The sequence below is a fragment of the Cricetulus griseus genome, chromosome X, assembly GCF_003668045.3.
Source record: "Cricetulus griseus strain 17A/GY chromosome X, alternate assembly CriGri-PICRH-1.0, whole genome shotgun sequence".
Taxonomy (NCBI): domain Eukaryota; kingdom Metazoa; phylum Chordata; class Mammalia; order Rodentia; family Cricetidae; genus Cricetulus; species Cricetulus griseus.
In genome coordinates this window covers 100,489-119,334 of record NC_048604.1, presented here as the reverse complement: position 1 = coordinate 119,334, position 18,846 = coordinate 100,489, and the positions used below count along the sequence as shown (strand labels likewise).

General features: G+C 37.5%; 1 protein-coding gene across 1 annotated transcript; it reads left to right on the top strand.

The window, feature by feature from the left end:
* The first annotated feature begins 10,597 nt into the window (after window positions 1-10,597).
* Window positions 10,598-11,919, top strand: Spry3 (sprouty RTK signaling antagonist 3). The gene has a single exon (XM_035449857.1). The coding sequence runs from the start codon at window positions 10,598-10,600 to the stop codon at window positions 11,462-11,464; it is 867 nt and encodes a 288-aa protein (XP_035305748.1). The 3' UTR covers window positions 11,465-11,919.
* Window positions 11,920-18,846: the final 6,927 nt, after the last annotated feature.

Genomic DNA, 18,846 nt, shown 5'->3' with positions numbered 1-18,846 from the left:
GTTTGTGTTTGTTGTATAACATAAAGAATGTTGGCCCAAGCATCAGGATACCCGGGTTCTTTTGCTAGCCTTGCTTCACATTTCATTGTTTATTTAAACAACACAGTATAATTACAATAATCACAATAAATGGTACCATAGGACCACATAGTTGGATATTCTGTGAGCCAATTTTAGTTGCAATGGTAAGATATACATAAACTGTTACAGTAAAAATTGGAAGTGATAATATCTGGCTGGGAAATATAGCTCTCAGTAGAGTGCTTGCCTAGAATGTATGAAACCCTTGATTCATAGCATGTACATGGTGTGATGCCATATTCCTGTAATTCCAGCACTCAAGTAATGGAGGCAGCAGGATCAGGGGTTTAAAATCATCCTTGATTGCAGGAATTCAAGAACAGTCTAGATGCATATAAAAATAAAACAAATTTTTTAAAAATTGGTAAATTCCACAAAAGCACAACTCTCGTGTTTTGAAAGATCAGAAGTACAAATGATAAGATGTTAAAAATGTTATACAGGACATCATACTTGAAGTGATCTTTAAGGCAGAATAAGATTCCATAGATTAATGTAAAAGAGAAATCAGGATAACCAGGTAGCTTGGAATTTTGAATACAATTTTATAATGGGGGTTTGATAATATAGTTGCTAAAGTTTTTTTTCTAACACTAATATTGTTTTAAACTTATCTTCACCTTCCTGCTTCTCCATATGGCAATGTAACATTGCTATTGTTATACCATTTACTTCCCATTTTCACGGTCAATTCCGTAACCTAGCCCTCATCATTTTTTGTTTAAATTTCTCCAAGGTGCTCTAAATTCCTAAATTAGCTGACCTAATTCAAATATCTTCCTAACCAATGTATTATGTCCTGTGTGTCTTTTTCAATTTTTAATTTTACATTATTCGTGTATTTCTGTTGGGGGGGCGGTTAAAGGACAATTTGTAAGAGCTGGTTCTCTCCTAGCATGTGGGCTCTGGGGTTTGAACTCAGGTCCTCCAGCTTGACAGCAAGCACTTTTATCTGCTTAACCATCTCCCTATCCCCTCACCCAAGTATATCTTTCTTAACATGATTTATTTTTATACTTTATTACTTGGATCAAAATTTTATTTCTGATTCCTAAAACATTAATTCTAAATTATTCTGCCTGTCATTCAAGTTATTCTCCAACATTACACATTTCATTCCTATTTTCAATTTGTATCTTACATAAGACACTGAATATATCATTCTTCTCAGAACTCCATTGCTGGTTGGTTTCTGACAATTGAACTTTGCACATGTACCCTTCATGTGAATAATGTATGCTTATTCAGTTTTTTTTCTCACACAGATACTAATTTCTCTGTGAGTCCTTCACTGCTTTTGTAACCTCTAAAATGCTTTATATTTTAATCATGACTTTTTTAATTGTTTGAGTCAATGTATCATTTCCTAGAGATACAGCAGTAAAGAAACATTCAATAAATATTATTATGCGCCATCAATAATAACTTTCTAACATGGGAAGCAGATAATTATAATAAAGGTTGGTAAATTCTGTGATTGAAGTGTTAAAGTATAAGGAAGCCAACTGGAGCCTTTAAGAAGACTACTGAGGTGATTAGGCAAAGTTTTTCCTACAATGTGAGACTTAGGCAACTAAGTATAAAAAATACATTAGGGAAGCATTTCAAGAAGACTGAGCAGAATATTCAAAAGCAAAAAAGTATATAATAATAGAAAATATTCAAAGTTAATATCTTGTTTGTTTTAGTGGCTATAACAAAATATCTTAGAGTAGATAGCCAGTAAACCACAGAACTTATCATCATTCTAGAGGTTGGGATATTTAATATAAAGTTACTGGTAGAGTCTAGTAAGGTCTTACTTTCTGATTCATATATGGTGCCTTCTCACTAAATCCGTATATGGGTGCAAAGGGCCCTCTAGCTCACCAGGGACTTTTGTATAAGATCACCAATTCCATGAGGGCTCCAGTTTCATGAGCTAATTAACTCTCAATAGACTCCCCTCCTAATACAATCACATTGGTGAATAGTTTTCAACATAAAAATTTGGGGGAGACACAAATATTCTAACCATAATAAATGCCAAATAGTTGGGGTTTGCACATGATTGAGCACTATGGCATAGTGATTAAGTGTGCAGGCTCTGTGTAAGTTAAATCTCTGATCTGAAAATCATCAGTCATAAATTACCTAATTTATTCAAACTTTTGTTTCTTCTTTGTAAAATCACACTAATTTGCAAGTAAACTCCATAGGATTGTCATAAAAATTGAATGAGTTAAAGTACATAAAATGCCTAAGATGGTATCTTGCAGATTATAAAAATGTCTCCCTACTTAATTAAATGTCAATCCTGTAAGGACACAGCATCTATCTTTTGGAATACCAGCAATCTGCTAATGGTTGGTCCATAGGAAGCAGTGTGGAACGAATGATCATCAACATAATTATTTTGGCATAGGTATCCTAAAATGTAAGATTGAATAATCTTAGTTGGTTTTGTTTCCTTAATATAGACTCACAGAATAAAGGGGAAAATAAGCAACCCACCTGTTCAACTTTAAATGTGTACCTTAAAACAATGAAAGGTGGGGCTGGAGATATATGTTAAAGGTTAAGAGCACTTGTTCTTGCAGAGGACCCTGTTTCAGTTCCCAGCACCTACATGGTGCCTCATTATGTTCCCTCTTCTGTTTTCATTGCATGCACATGGTGTACTTACATACATGTAGGTGGGGTACTCATACACATAAGTTGAAAGATTTTTAAATCTTTTCAAAAATGAGAAGACTTCTAATTAAAGCCATCTCTTGATTTTTTATGGGCTGAATTAAGGTGAAGACAATTTTTAAAATTGATAGTCACTATTCATTGAGTGTTTTTATATGCCAGTCACATAATAAAACTTCTAAATGTAAGATTTTATTCAAATTGCAGGGCAACAACATAATTCTATGATGTAGAAACTATTTTTTGTCTCTATTTTAAAGATGAAGAAATTGGCTGGGGGGTAAGGGGGTAATTGAATTTTCCAAAGTCAGATACATACCTCCTAAATTGAGAAGCCAAAATTGTGAGTGTTGATCTGTTGGCCTGATCTAGCTCGTAGTAAGTTCTTGGTACATAGTTGATTTACAATAAACAGTTGTTAAAGGAATACATTACTAATCTATACTACATATCTGCAGATGGACCTATGATTTAGTTTTTTTGGTTTTCATAATTTCAATAAGCTCAAGTGTAAGGACAAGACTGAGCCATAAAAGAGAGAAATTTACATAGGAAAATCTCTTGACTAGTAATTATGATTGAAACAAATCACATTTAGATTTGCTTATAAATTACATATGTATATAAGTATTTTATACACATATGATACATATCAACAGAATAATTTGAAGTACTTTTACAGAGCACATGTAAACACACAACCTTATATTTTTAAAGTTTCTGTTTTCTTTTGTTCTAATACTCCTGAAAGGGTATAAATAATATAATGGCAAAGCTAGACAAGGCAATGACCAAATCAGATCTCCTTGTGTTGATGTAGAAATTGGGGCTCTAGAGAGGAAGTAAATTGCAAAGGTCACACAAGGAATTAGAGTAAGAATAAGAATCTGAGTTTCCAGACTCACAAGTTTGTTTTAGTCTGAACTGTCACCATTTACCATCTTAATTTTATAGATGGGGTAACCAAAGCATCCTAAGAATGTTGATGGCCAAGTTCCTGCCACTAGTCCACTAAAACAGGACTTTAATTTTAAATATGAGTCTTGAATTTATTCCAATGCTTCTGTCTGGATGTCAGAAAGAAGACCCCCCCAACCTTCCTATTGAACTAAATATTAGGCTGAAGATAATTTACAGAAAGATTTGTCTTTCTCTCTAAGAGTAAATTAAGGCTGCTTTATTGCTTTATTTTCAGAACCCGGAAAATCCCAAGGAGGCTCTATAAAGGCAGGAATCCAGAACACCTAGCACAAAGTAAGGCACTTAATAAATATTTGTTGTTAAAAGTATGACATGCTGAAAGAAGAAAGGGACTGTAGGTTGGGTAATGGTTTCCCAGAGGATGATGGATGGACAATCATTAGTGCTGGAGAAAAAAGTGGAAATGAATGAGGAAAAGAGGTGGGGGAAGCCCTTAAAGGAGAAGCTCAATCTTTATCAGATTGAAGCCTCCGTCAATCAGCAAATTCTGAGCGTCTTGTGATTGGCAGAGATATTTAAATAAGGCCCCATTAAAATTGCTCCCCCCCCCGCAACCCCACTCCCCTTTAAATTTTGTTTCAGTCATTACCCAGGGACCGGATACAGAGATTCCTATGGGGAGTTCTAATGGGTCGATTCAATTTCAGCTGGATGACGCCACTTAGCCAAGCATTAAGAGCTACAGCTCCGGGAAAGCCACGACACAGAGAGGGGGGAGAGAGAAATTATAGAAAGGAGCAATAAATCCCTTCCCATCCTCCCCTATAACCCATTCACAAGACCTCCAGAAACCATCTACATTCACAAAACAGCCAACTAGCTGAGCTGAACACACAGTGCAACCTCACCCAACACACATACTGCCGCAGATCATATACCAACACACCCAGAGCTGTATAAATAATCACACACTAGCGGTATCTATTGCTCGGTTGAGATACCCTGTGTCTACAACTGCAGTTTCTGCTGCTTTGGTTCTTCTGACAGATTGGAGGAGACCGAGATGGAGGTGGAGGCGGGGACAGGGGGTGCAAAGGGAGGTAGGGAGGGTAGGTAAGGGAGGAAGAAGGGGAGGAGGGGAGGGGGAGGGGAAGAGGAGGGGAAGGAAAATATTGGAGGAGGAGGGGGAAAAGAAACTGGAGGAGGAGGAGAAGGGGGAGGAGTAAGAGGCGGAGGAGGAGGGGGAGGAGAAAGAGAAGGAGGAGGAGAAAGAAGAGGAGGAGGAGAAAGAGGAGGAGGTGAACTTACCCTGCTGAGCTTTCTTTGGGGAATACGTGCATCAAGATTCAGCTCTGCATGTAAAATCCATACAGAGTGTCTGCCACTACAGGTCTGATTCTCACCCCCACCCCAACACCGCCGTCTCTCTCTCTCTCTCTCTCTCTCTCTCTCTCTCTCTCTCTCTCTCTCTCTCTCTCTCTCCTCCCTCCCTCCCTCTCTCCCTCTCTCCCTCTCTCCCTCTCTCCCTGTCTTCCCTTCTCTCTCTCTTCCTTTCTCCCTCTCCTGCTGTGTTGGAAGGACCAAGGCAGAACTATCTCTGTTTTATCTTCTCTTCCACTAAAGGAGTTTTCATTCAGACTTTCCGAAGAGAGGTGGAGAAACCTACAGACTTGGGAGAAGAGCTCCTTTGAGCCAGATCGAGTGTTAGTTCTTCTGCTTTTCTCGACATGGATAAACCATTTTCTCAAGGTAAGCCACAGGGACTAGCTCTTAAAGACTTCAGAATTCCTTCCATGCAATGCACAGATTGCCATTCATTGCAGCCTTCGGTGTGTGTGTGTGTGTGTGTGTGTGTGTGTGTGTGGTGTGTGTGTGTGTGTGTGTGTGTGTGTGTGTGTGTGTGTGTGTGTGTGTGTGTGTGTGTGTGTTGCTTGCGCGCGAGTGCGCGCGCGCGCGCGCGAGCACACACGAAAGCACTGGGGTAAAATAAAATGAAAACCCTTAAAATGATATTTAAATGAATCAGCTTTTGTAAAAAAAATATCCATACTGGAAATTTATAAATCAAAATAGGAATTCAATATGATTCTTTTTAGGCAAATACCAATTTAATGTCTAGTCTGTTAACCTTTAATGCGTTTCGGTGCTTACCTAAGCCCCTTACTGCGCAGCCTAACCACACAAGGTGAGGACATAGGAAGAGCCCTTGCTGAGGCCAGTCTGGCTGACCAGCAGGCATCCTTGTCAGCGCGGGGCTAGTCTGCTATTGGCTCACAAGTCTGGGCTGTGCATCGTTCAGATTTCATCATATCACCTTGCCTTGGGTAGAAATGGCGCAAGCTGACACGGCATAACCCCCCACTTACATTGAGTCAGAGCAATGATTTAGAAATTTCTGGATTCGTGCCTGGGTTTTATGTGTATATATCTGTATGTGGTATATGGGAATTTTGTTCAAAATAAGAACCCGTGACCGTGTCTAGTTAGTCAAAAGACATTTGATAGGACCTAGGGAAATGATTTACAGTACACTTCCTTCTACACATCTATCACTCACCTATGAATGTTGCAAATCAAGTTCCATGAACAGTAAACAAATCTTGAACTCTTAAACAGATAATGCATTTTGAAATGCAAATTGTTGTTCCTTTTCTGCACATATTAAAACCTCACTGTAATGTGATGTATTATCACATGGAGTAAATAAGGTGTTAAGGCATGTTCCCAACAAGTCAGCTGCATACAAAAATACAAATAAGGCAGACTAACAGTTCATCCATAGTTAAGTATACTGTCATCTTTTTGAGTCTAATATAAAAATATAATTGTAAAATTCTAGACATCTTATTTCTTTGTGCTCTGTTTTTAGGTCTCTAGCTATGAAATATAATCTAGTGATACGAGTGAGTTGGATTTAAAGATATTTATTCAGATTTGAGTAGTAAGGAAGCAAAGGTTGAAAATAAAGGAAACTAATTATCCATGAAAGAATTTGAGACTTAGATATGCAGCCAAAACCCAGGACAGAATTTAGACCAGGGAAAAATGGACTTTAAAAATCCTTCTTACATACCTCTTCATTTTGCAGATGAAGAAACAGAGAACTCACTTGCCTATAGTAACACAGCAAAGTAAAGCAAGCATTAAGACTATACCTCAAGTTTCCTGTGTCTTAGAAAATAATTTGGGGCTTATAGAAAGATCCTGGTGTCTTAAATGAATAATTCACTTCTTAGAATTTTCCTCCCCATTAGAAGTATATGAATTTGTTCAGTGTTAGAATTTTTCTCTGCATCACTCATCACTAAAGCACCTATATCTTTAATAATGCCAAGCTCTTAAAACTGCAAGTCTTGGGGCCTTGAAATAAACTGCTATGAGCCTTAATGAAACTATTAAAGTAATGAATAGGACTGGGGTAGTAATGTGACAAGTTAAGAGTTAAATGTGGTGAGAACCTGGCAGCTTTAGCAAGATGTATGCGGTAGGAGGGAGGCCCAGTCAGTAACAGAGAGGTCAGTAATGTAAACTATATACAACTTGGTATTTGTAAGGGGGGGTGCTTTGATAGAGATGCAAATGCTTTTGCACAGAGGATTTTTAGAAAGCAGACTTTGGTATAGTAGAGCTAAGAAAACATATAAAACCATAGCAGAAATTCCCCCTATGTTTGCTTTCAGTTATTCTGAGAACAAGTGTATATAACAGCAGAGTACAGGGGAAAAAAAAACACACCTCACAGCCATTACACATTAACGTACAAAACAGCATTGAGCCTGTGAGAGAGGGAGAAAACAGGATTCAGCCCTTCCTTCTTTCTTTTCCTCTCTCTTTAAAAATCAACCTTGAATCATACTCTATCAAAAAAGATTTATTATAGAAATCAGAAAAGTCTTAAGGCACCAGCAAAGAAGAGCTTTAGGCTGAAAAGTTTTCAACTTTTGTCTTAATATGGCAGATTTTAGGTTTTAGAGAGAAAAATACATTTTCTTTCATTAAAAGACATTACTATTTCGTGAATAGGTTTAGCTTCCTATCAGGAAAAGAAATTTCTGTTTAGGTTGTATATAGCAAATTTCACGGCTATAGAAAAACTATTCAGAAAGCCATGAGCACCTGGCCAGTAAGACTGACGGGGTGGGTTTACAATGCATCATTCATTACTGCAGAGGTACTACGTGACAAAAATCACTAGATTCCATCACTATATAACCAAGACTCATAACCACATTGACTGCTATTTAATAATATGTGATATGTATATTCTTTATCATTTATCAAAATATCAAATTGACCACAGGCAGTTTATTAAGTTTTGCTGCTCATAAAAAATGGCTTTTTAATGGGTGAACTCCTGAATAATAAACACGCATGCAGTGGTAGTTTCTCATCTAGTCTACATACAAATAATTTTCTCATCTAGTCTGCAAGTAGTATCGTTCTTATTTGTTTTTCAGCATTCACCCCATTGCCTTCTGCTATTATACAGATAGTGATAGAGATAGATAATATTCCAATTATTTCAGTTAATTTTTCAGCTAGATTGATTCAGCAGGCCCAGAATGGCAAAAATGTCATCCAGTCCTTTAATTATTATTTAAACCCCCAATATTACCGTGATCCTAAGTGCCCTGACTAGATCTCAGAACACATGCTAATAAAAAATAAATAAGAGCAGGATTTCTTATATTTTCATACTGTCAGTACCCTTACCTGAGGACAATAGTACTCCGTTATTCTATATTTCTTTAATCATCCAACCAAATCTCTCATTCTTGCAAAACTCTAAGCATTATCTTTATACACTTTATTAACCTAAATGCCAAGTGACCTTCTGGTACCAGGAAGAAGCTCCCTTGAATATTTTTATTATTGGTTCTAAGTTGTTTATATTTTGACCTAGATTCTATCAAATTTAGCTTTCAACTTTGTGGGCATGCCCAAGTATTCAGTGACTTCACTGTAATCCCATTTTAGGAATATAATAGGATTATCTCCTGAAACTACTTCTTGACATTTTCCATGTATTTTGAAAATTGATATATCTAACTATATCTAGCAGGTACTGCTGTATTTAATGCATACAGGATTTGAATGACTCTACTCATCCTGTATTTGATAAGTTGGACATAAACCCATTTTTACAATTTTGTTAAATACTGTTCATAGTCCAAAGCTTCTACATTCACATATAATCTACAAGACAGCTGAACAGTATATCCTTGTTTATTCAGATTCCCAAGTGAATATTGTCTACTTCTTTCTAACACTGAAATTATGACTGTATATTTAGTAAAGTTATGGGCAGAAAGTTGCAGGGACTTTAAGTACAAGGAAGTGAATCTACTTTTGCTTTTGAATTGTCCAAACAAACAAGGGCACTTTACCCAACTTACCCTCAAGAACTTGAAGATGTAAATAGTGTGGATGAAAAGAATGATTAAATTACATAGATACAGAAATACAGACCACTATGGGGCAGTATCCTTGGAGTTCACCTAGACCACTTGTATAATTATATAGGTAGTAAAAGTAAGGCCTAAAGAAAGCAAGTGACTTGACGAAGTATCATACGTGTTTGAATCTTTGGGCATACATTATGTCTATCTAATTTTTAAGTAGATGTTAGTTTAGCTAATCATATTTATATGAGAATATAGCCTCAAAAAGCCACCAAAGTGTAGTCATTATTAGCTGCTGAATTCTTTAACTGTATCATTATTTTTCCTGTTATTATTTCACTTTGGGCCCATTTCAGTGTTGTTTACTTTATTGTGGAAACATAAACACTCTTTTCTAGCTCTTTGTTCATTTTTATTTACTATTCATTCAATCTATCCAAACTATACAGAAGTATGAGTAATTAGTTCATTCTAAGGAGACTTAAAATCTGCTAAATTTCATATATGTACTCTATTCATGCTAATTATCATTATGTCCTGGTGTTTCATGTTGCCTCTTTGATTCATGTTTCCATTTCTTTTTTGAACATTAAGTCTTCTAGGTACAGGAGTCTACTTCTTGTAAAATATTTTCTGCATAGTCACCATTTATCGATTCTACACTATATCAACACCTTCGGGAGAATGACTACACAACCATTTTTGGCACAATGAAAATGTAAGAGAATATTTTCTAACATTCAACTAAGCTTAAATACAGTATAAGAATATGTCTTCTCTTTACAACAACTTTTGGTGCAGAGATAGAGAAAAGCAGTCTATGCAGATTTTTTGGTAAATACAATTATATAGTTACAGTGATACTTGAAATACTTCAGGGCTTTTATTATAGTTTGATATAGTTGTCCCATTGCCCAGTGTTATATATAAAAATGTTTGATTTTGGAAGCTAAGTGTGATGATGCATACCTATAGTTCCAGCTACTCTGGGGGCTGAAGCAGGAGACTGATTGGTTATATACACGGCCATGTACACCTATGAGAAGCTTCTCTTGGTAGACCTATGAACTTTCCTCTATTGAATCAATATTGCCTTAGAAAGCAACCTTTGCCTTTTACATTTAGCTCCATTTTTATTAGAATTTAGATGATCAAAACTTAGCTGCTTCTGTGAACTTAGTCACATGATGGAATACAAAAAGAATTAACAATATAACCTTTGCTTACAAACTGATTTATCCTTTGAATAGGAAGACCATACTTGTCTGAAAATAAGTTCATTTACAAAATAAATGTGGTACATGAAGCCTACAATATAGCATTTGAAAGATGAAAAGTCTTAACTTGTCTTGGCTTCCCTGAACTTGTGTCTTGTATATTCTCATATATTGTCTCTATTTCTTTTCCCCCTAGGATTTTCTGATGTGCTTTGAGGTCCATATAACTGCAAGGGCTCATTTTTTATCACCATAAGTGCCACTCTGACCCCAAATCACTTAGAGCTCAAAAATCTAGGCAAAATGGATGCTACAGCTATAGATGAGTTTCAACAAATTCTGCCTATTGAACAGCTGCGCTCTACTCATGCTAGCAATGATTATGTGGAACAGCCTCCAGCACCCTGTAAACAGGCTCTTTCCAGCCCTTCCCTTATTGTGCAAACCCACAAGTCTGATTGGTCCCTGGCTACCATGCCTACTGCTCTCCCACGCAGTATCAGCCAGTGCCATCAACTTCAGCCCCTGCCTCAGCATCTGAGCCAATCTAGTATTGCTAGCTCAATGTCCCAAAGCACCACTGCCTCTGATCAAAGGCTCTTGGCCAGCATTACACCCTCTCCTTCAGGCCAGTCCATCATCAGAACCCAGCCTGGAGCAGGGGCACACCCAAAGGTCGATGGTGCTCTGAAGGGAGAAGCTGAGCTATCTGTAGGGCATCCCAGTGATCACCTCTTTATCTGCGAGGAGTGCGGGCGCTGTAAGTGTGTCCCATGCACAGCAGTTCGCCCTCTTCCCTCCTGCTGGATGTGCAACCAGCGTTGCCTTTGCTCTGCTGAGAGCCTCCTTGATTATGGCACTTGCCTCTGCTGTGTCAAGGGCCTCTTCTACCACTGCTCCACTGATGATGAAGACAACTGCGCTGATGAGCCCTGCTCTTGTGGTCCTAGCTCTTGCTTCATTCGCTGGGCAGCCATGAGTCTCATCTCCCTCTTCTTACCCTGCCTGTGCTGCTACCTGCCTACCCGTGGATGCCTCCATCTGTGCCAGCAGGGCTATGATAGCCTCCGGCGACCAGGCTGCCGCTGTAAGAGGCACACCAACACTGTGTGCAGAAAAGTCTCTTCTGGAGACGCATCCTTCCCTAAGGCCCAGGAAAAGTCTGTATGACCTTCCTACAAGATGGATCCAGAATGTTCTCCTTCTGAACATCTTCAGTAAAGCTTAAGCCTCATGTTTAGGGGAGGGTGTGAGATAATAAACTAGCCAAAGTTAGGGCCTCACTTCTTTTGTTCCTGCGGCATCAGGAGAATGGCAAAGTATATCCCAGTTCAGGATGCCTTGCTCTTTTTCACAGTATCTATCCTACTCTTCTTCAATCTTTTTACATCAGCCTGCTCAGCATTTATGGCTGTCATGGCAAATTCAGGTGACATATGAGCATGAGATTTGGACACTGAGGACTGACAGAGCCAGCAACGTGGAGGTTTAGGGGCTCCCCAAGGTAATGCCTCTCGATGCAGGCTCTGATTGTCACTCTGCTTTCCACGGTGCCTTTGAGGACTTTCCTCTAGGATGGTCATCATAGGTGCATGTGGAACAGCGTTCAGCCTTCCAGGGAATATAACTCCCCTCCCTTGTTTCCTTCCTCCCTCCCTCCTCTTCTACCGTCCCTTTCTCCCTCCCTCCTTCCTTCCCTCCCCCTTTTCCTCTCTCCCTCCCTCTTCCATCTTTCCTTCCTTCACATCTCTCACTCTTCTTTCATTATCCTGTTCTGTTATCCTTTTTCAGCCTCTCCTTTTACTTTGACACATTTCTTTTTCATTTCTTACCTTTCTCTTATTCTGCTTTCTATGACGAATCTTTGTCTATATTTTTATTTTGTTTGATATCTTTGTTTCTTTCTTCCTTCCTCTCTTCCTCTGACACATTCACAAGTGTTGTTTTTCCATAGGTGTTTTCCTTAGATGCCAAACTTTGCTATGCTATACTATTTACTAAATTGTATTAAGGGAAATTGATTATTGTAATGAACTGATTGCTAGCAATAGTTGGTATCCCAATGTGTGTATGCACTCACAACCACACTCACCTGTTTGTGAGCATATGAGGCTCTCCTATATTTCCAAATTCAATTAGAATTTTCCTGATAATCAACTTATAGTACTGACAGATTCTACTAGCATGCTGAGTAGGGTAGTAAATCAGGATGCTCATAACTTCGTATGTCTGACCCAAGTGCCAAAGGCAGACGTGCTTTATAGCTAAATGAACAAAGCAAAGGATATCACAGAGGTATTGTTCTCTCTTAGAAGCTAACTGCCCTGAGACTGCATGGCTCAGGCCTTAATAATGGACATAAAAAGTTATAAAAATTTTAGAGCTGGAAAGAATCTTAAATATTAATCTAGTTCAATGTTGTAATTTTACAGATGGGAAAACTGAGGCCTGGAAACAGGAAGGTAATTGCCCAAGGCCACACACTTGACAGAATTTGACAGGAACACAGACCTTCTTGACTCCTAATTCAATGTTGCTCCCCTTCATTACACTGGCTCATTGAACTTTTTCTTATGAATCTGTTAATAGTTCCAGAAAATGATTCCCTTCCAATTACTTTTCAGAAACCACGAGAAGTTAGTGGGTGGTCTTTCTGTAGTGCATGGTGGGTAGTTAATTAACTACTGGATATGAGGCTGCCCCCAGTGGACATCACCTTTGACTCTGTACCTTGTAGAAGCTCAAATGTGTGTGGGGGACATAAAGAAGCCCTAAGCTGTATCTTCGCCATTGCATCTACTCTTTGCTGCACACACTGTGCTCCTTCCTGGCTTTGTCTGCAATGGTAGCTGCCTAAGAACCTAGATTTCAGCAACAGTGAACAACTGAGATGAAAGATATTTAATGCACAGAAATGACTCCCCTCTTAAAATGTAAAAAAAAAAAAAAGCCTGTGCTTCGAACCCCCATCAATAAGGAAAAGGCTTCAATGGTGATGGCAGGGTGCAAAAGACTGCTACTAAGAGACATGAGAATTTTATAGTTTCCCTCTGTGAGTAAACCCAAAATTTATTAAGGAATTCAGATATTGGGGGCACTTGCTTGAAATCAAGGTGCTCCAACTTAGTTTAAGATTTCCAGACTCTATATATCATCTCTTTAAAGTGTGCATGGATGTGTGTGCAGGGTGAAGTGAGGAGAAGTGTATAGTCAAGCACATGAGGAAGAAAGGGAATTCCATGTCCCTTTATGGATATATACTTGAGAAATATATGCCACAAAGTATTTATTGGCTATGAAACTTCCTGAAGTGTATTGACATTGGGTTGCACACAGCCCCAAACCTCCACTTACATCTCCTCATGTAGAATTGCTTTGCTCTATTTTTGTATATATAAATATGTTATGATGATTATTAATATTGTTAATGATATTGCTGCAAATGGTGCCATATATAAAGTTAGGCTTCTTGAAACATTTATAAACCCCAAACCAATACCTGAATACATGTAACCTCTTATGTTGCTTTTGAATCCTTTAACTTTAAATAATTTGTGTTTAATCTTTAAAATCCGCCTAATTGTACTTCAAACTTATCTACCCCTAAAAGCTATCTCCAGTTATCTGAGTCACACTGGATGGATTAGTAGCAACACACACTTCTGTCTGCTTCTGCCCAAAATTTGCTTAGAGTCCAGATACCTAAGGATTCTTTGACATTAGTGCATTGTTCTGGAGCTAAAGTTACTCTGTGGATGCTTGCTTATTAGTTTCAAGTCCCTTCTTAATAGCTCCTTGATATTTCAACCCTGCAGTCCTTACTCAGGCAAATTGTGCACTGCCAGAAGGGCCCTGGGCTCTGCCATATACCCAGAGGAGTTCTTCTCAGTGTATTTCTAAACGGCCTTATACTTGGTAGAAGAAACTGAAGGGTTCTTGAATGCAATCTGCTGCCGAGTCAGGGCTTTCACTTACGTCTAAGTTGGCCTGATATGGACTGCATCTGGTTTACATAGAGATGGGTCCGGTTGGGGTATGCACACAGACATGTGAGTGTGCATATATATCCCTTCTGTGGTTTCATATAGATATGTATATATATATATGTAAATATATAATCACACATCTCTATATATTTTAATGTATTGCACATGTATATTTAAAATATATACAAAATAACTCTAAATCTTTCAGAGTGGCTCTGTTTTCATTATTTCTCCACTTTGTGATATGTATTGTACACCAGTAATTTATAGGTGGTGTTTCCTGCTTGTCATTTCTTTGCAGTTAAGTAATTCTACACCTAGTACTACCACTTTCCACATATTAGTGTTTTGATAGGTGATCTATGTCATTAGCCAAAAGTTTTCTTTTAACTTCAGCTCATACTTCCATTATCATAATAGCTATAATAAATATAGTGAACCCTTATATACTGCTATGTGGTAAGCATGATAGTACATTGTCTATATTTATTACCTCATTTCATTCGCAGATGACTGTATAGTATAGGTACTATTCCTTTCTTCATTTCACAGATAAAAAATGAAGCAGAAAACTATTAAGTAAGTTGTCAAAAGTGGAGCTAAGATTTGAGCCTAGGTGCTTTACTCTCAAGTCCATGTTCCAGAGTCAGATACAGAAACTTGAAGTACCATGTAAACCAGTACAGAGTGGCATTCGTCAATGGTTATTAATTTTTCTCTTAGTTCTACTCCATCTATGACCTTGGAGTTAAAATAAACATATTCCTATGTTAAGAACAAATCAACAATTACAGACATATTTTAGTTGTATTGCTTCCAAAAATGTTGGCATTACAAACTTCCGACTTGAGTGGGTGCCAGCTAGGAGGCCAGGGCAGTCTGTGGGACCTCTAACAGTGGAACCAGTATTTATCCCTAGTGCATAAATGGACTTTGGGAGCCCATTCCCTATTGCAGCCCAGACATGGGAGGATGGTCCCCCATGGAGAGCATCACTATCCCTGGGGAGTGGGGGGGTATGTTGGGGTTTGGTGGGAAGCATGGGAGGATGGGAGGGCAATGGAATGGGAGGATTGATATGCAAATAAGAGTGCTTCTAAAATAAAAAAAATAAAAACTTTCAGGTATCTTAACTTAGGTTTCCTAGAAAATAGAACTTAAAGCTAAAGCTGATGTACAATCCATGCAAACAAAAGTGAGGACGGTAGTAATGAGTTAGGGAAAAAAGGATAACAACTATTAGGAAGAATAATAACCCTGTTTCATAACAAGCTATTTTCTTACTCTCTTATAACAGTCCTTATGAAATTACTACATCTTTCTCATTTATCTGTTAACTCTCATCACATTATTTATAGATACTTTCTTATGTGATAACAACTATTCTGTGATTCTGGGTAGTATACATGTGGCTTTCCATGCATGTAACCTTGGCAGCAATGAAGAGACATTATTGTGTGGACATGAAAAGTTATAGAATTCAATTTTTGTGAGACTGGTGCCTACATCTTTGGCCACATTCTTCAGTTTTGAGACAGTGTCTCACTGTATATTTCTAGCTGGCCTGGAACTCACCATGTAGGCCAAGCTGGCCTCAAACTCACAAAGAGCTGCCTGCTTCCTAAGTGTTGGGATTAAAGGTGTGTACCACCATGTCTGGTTTTAATCATATTCTTTTAAAGTGAGTTAGAGGCAGTCTGCTATCTCTAAAGTACAAGGACTATACTGTGCTCACAAATGACTTGTTTTGAAGGTCTTTTTCCCTAACAGGGACATGAAGTCCCTAGTTAAACTAAAGTTGAAAGGTTTCAAAATATCCTTATTTTTAGTATAGAATTTTACTCAATTTTAATGAACTATTCAAATGCTATAAGCATGTATATACATATGTTCATTTAGGTTAATAAGCATAATGAAAATGGGTGCTAAATTTAGCAAAATTGATTACATTAGATATTTTTGAAACAGGAAAATAAATCTGTGGACTGGTATATTTGTCAGCTTTATCACTGTGACAAAATATCTGAGATACTCAAATTTGAAAGAATAAAGGTTTATCATTGGTCATGGTTTCAGTCCATAGTGACTGGTCATTGCTTTTGAGGCCTTTAGAAGACAGTAAATTACGGCAGGAAAGCTTGGAAAAGGCAGTGACTCACCTCATAGGGGATAATAAACATAGAGAAAGAGGAAAGGACTGCTGTTCAAATAGTATATGAAAACCATCCTATTAGTATCCACCTCTTAAAGATTCTAGTTCTTAGCATGGAGCTCAGTGGTAAAGAGCTTGCCTAGCATACAAAGCATACAAAAATCTCTAAGTTCTATTCCTGGCACTGCAAAATTGTTTCTGCCACCACACATTAATACCGGAAGATGGTGACCAAAACATTAACACATGAGCCTTTGGGGTGATCATATGTAAATCATGGCTACTACTGGCTTTAAAAGTCTCCCTGCCAGCTAGTTATAACACCGCAGACACATTTTAAGCATTATAGTATCTTTTATCCTGATACTTATAGTTCCTTGCATTCTATAGGCAGTATTTACATTTGCTAAAACACCCCATTGATATGCATTCATTTTTATAAGGTAATGAAAACATATGATGCATTGTACTAATTTAATCCTTGCCTCTTCGTGTAGTAAAAGTATAAAAGAATTCTGAAAAAACTGTATGAATGAGTAAATTAGGTTATTACTCAAAATGATTTGGCAAAATTATTCTACCAATTACTTCTACTTTATGAAGTGCAGGTTACTTCACAATCCTTATCATATCTGAACCATCATGAACATCTGACTATATTGCTTCAAGAGAAAGCTCATTATTTTGACTTTAAAATATTATACTTTTCTTAGTTTCCTCTTACTTCCCTAACTGTTCCTTCTGTGTGTCTTTTGTTGGATCTTTTTCCCCCATCACTTCTTCATATTCAGCTATCCCTTAGATACCTTTTCTTTGAGTATCATTTATGTGAGAACTCAGAAATATTTCTCCTATGTGGACTACTTACTTGAACTCATCTCTTTAAATGCCCACCTGCCAGTTTTATATGTGTACTCCAATATGTATTAGAGATATCAAACATAGCTGTGTACTCTTTCTTACTTCTAACACTGATTTCAAACTCCTGGTTGCTCAGACTAAAAGCTTTGCACTAATCTTTTTACTAGTTGTTATTGTAACCAACATTCTAAAACTCCAAATATTCAGTTAGTCTACTCTGATGATTTAGGGTGGATCACATGTGATCATCAGTATCTCTTTTGAACTTCTGGACTAAAGTTTGATAAAGTTTAAGAAGACTACTTCTTTGGCCCCTTTATTTTAATCTAGGCCTTTATGCCTACCTTCACTTTATCTAGTTGCTTTCAAAGGTCAGAATGATTTGTTTTTTTTTTCAAAGGCCAGGATGGATAAGACAAGGAAGGGTATTTTGAGACTGACACTGCTTATTGTTCAAGATCTTGCTGTCATTACAATCCAAGTTTTATGTGTTTGTTCTCAGATATATTTGTCAGCCGGTCTCCTGAAAAAGAATAAGGTCCTCAAGTTGCCATTCTTCAACTATCAGAAAATCCTTTTGACTGTACCAGATAATAATCATGTCACTGATGGTAAATAATACTGATAACAAAGATCTGAAAGCTTCAAGTCCTGAAAAAATTAGCTAACCCTTTTGTGGCAGAGTACTAAGGGGAAAAAGTGTACATAGCCCAATAGGCAAATACTCTGGCTTTATAAATAAAGAACTTTAAAAGCAAGCCATGTGCATGTTTTCCACCACAAACAACCTGTGGTGGGGCATGTGTACATCCTGAAGAATCACTTTGCACCTATTTGCTAAGGTTTAAAGAGAATAAACGAATCCTTTGACCCTTCTTTTTCTAGGACCAAGCTTTAATCCTTACCTTTGAATATTATCACTCTGCTGACAAAAGCACTGCAAAAGAAAACTAAGGAAAGGTGCATTCATCTTTATGATAATTTTATTCCATTTTTCTCAATGTCTTTCTTTCAATGAAGATTAATACCTCTCCTAAGAATAATGACCCAAGACCATAGGAATACATAAGCCACATTGAAAGAAGGGGAAAAACAGGACAAAAAAAAATGCTAAACATAGGTCCAGAAAGAAAAACAAAACTTAAAAAATTAACAACATAGTATATATTCTTTTAACTTGTTGGCACTTCAAATTCCTTTCATGAACACTTTTCAAATTCCTATAACTCTTCTATTAGAATGAGTGTATGCATACCTACATTCACAGGGCAGGGGGAGGGACATTGAGCACTCCATTTTCTGTAGTTTTGACTCTTAGATTAAATGACAAGGTTTCTTTTCCTTCACAGAGAAATACCAGACTGGATTTGTGGTTTCTCTGGATTAGTTTCTTCAGCGTCATTGTACTAATATGGAAACCACAGCAACCTGAGACCAATTAAAATCAGAATCTTTGGAGGTGTGTTAAGAAATGCATTTTATTTTTTATTTAAATTAGAAACAAGCTTGTTTTGCATGTCAATCCCAGTTCCCTCTCCCTCCTCCCCTCCCCC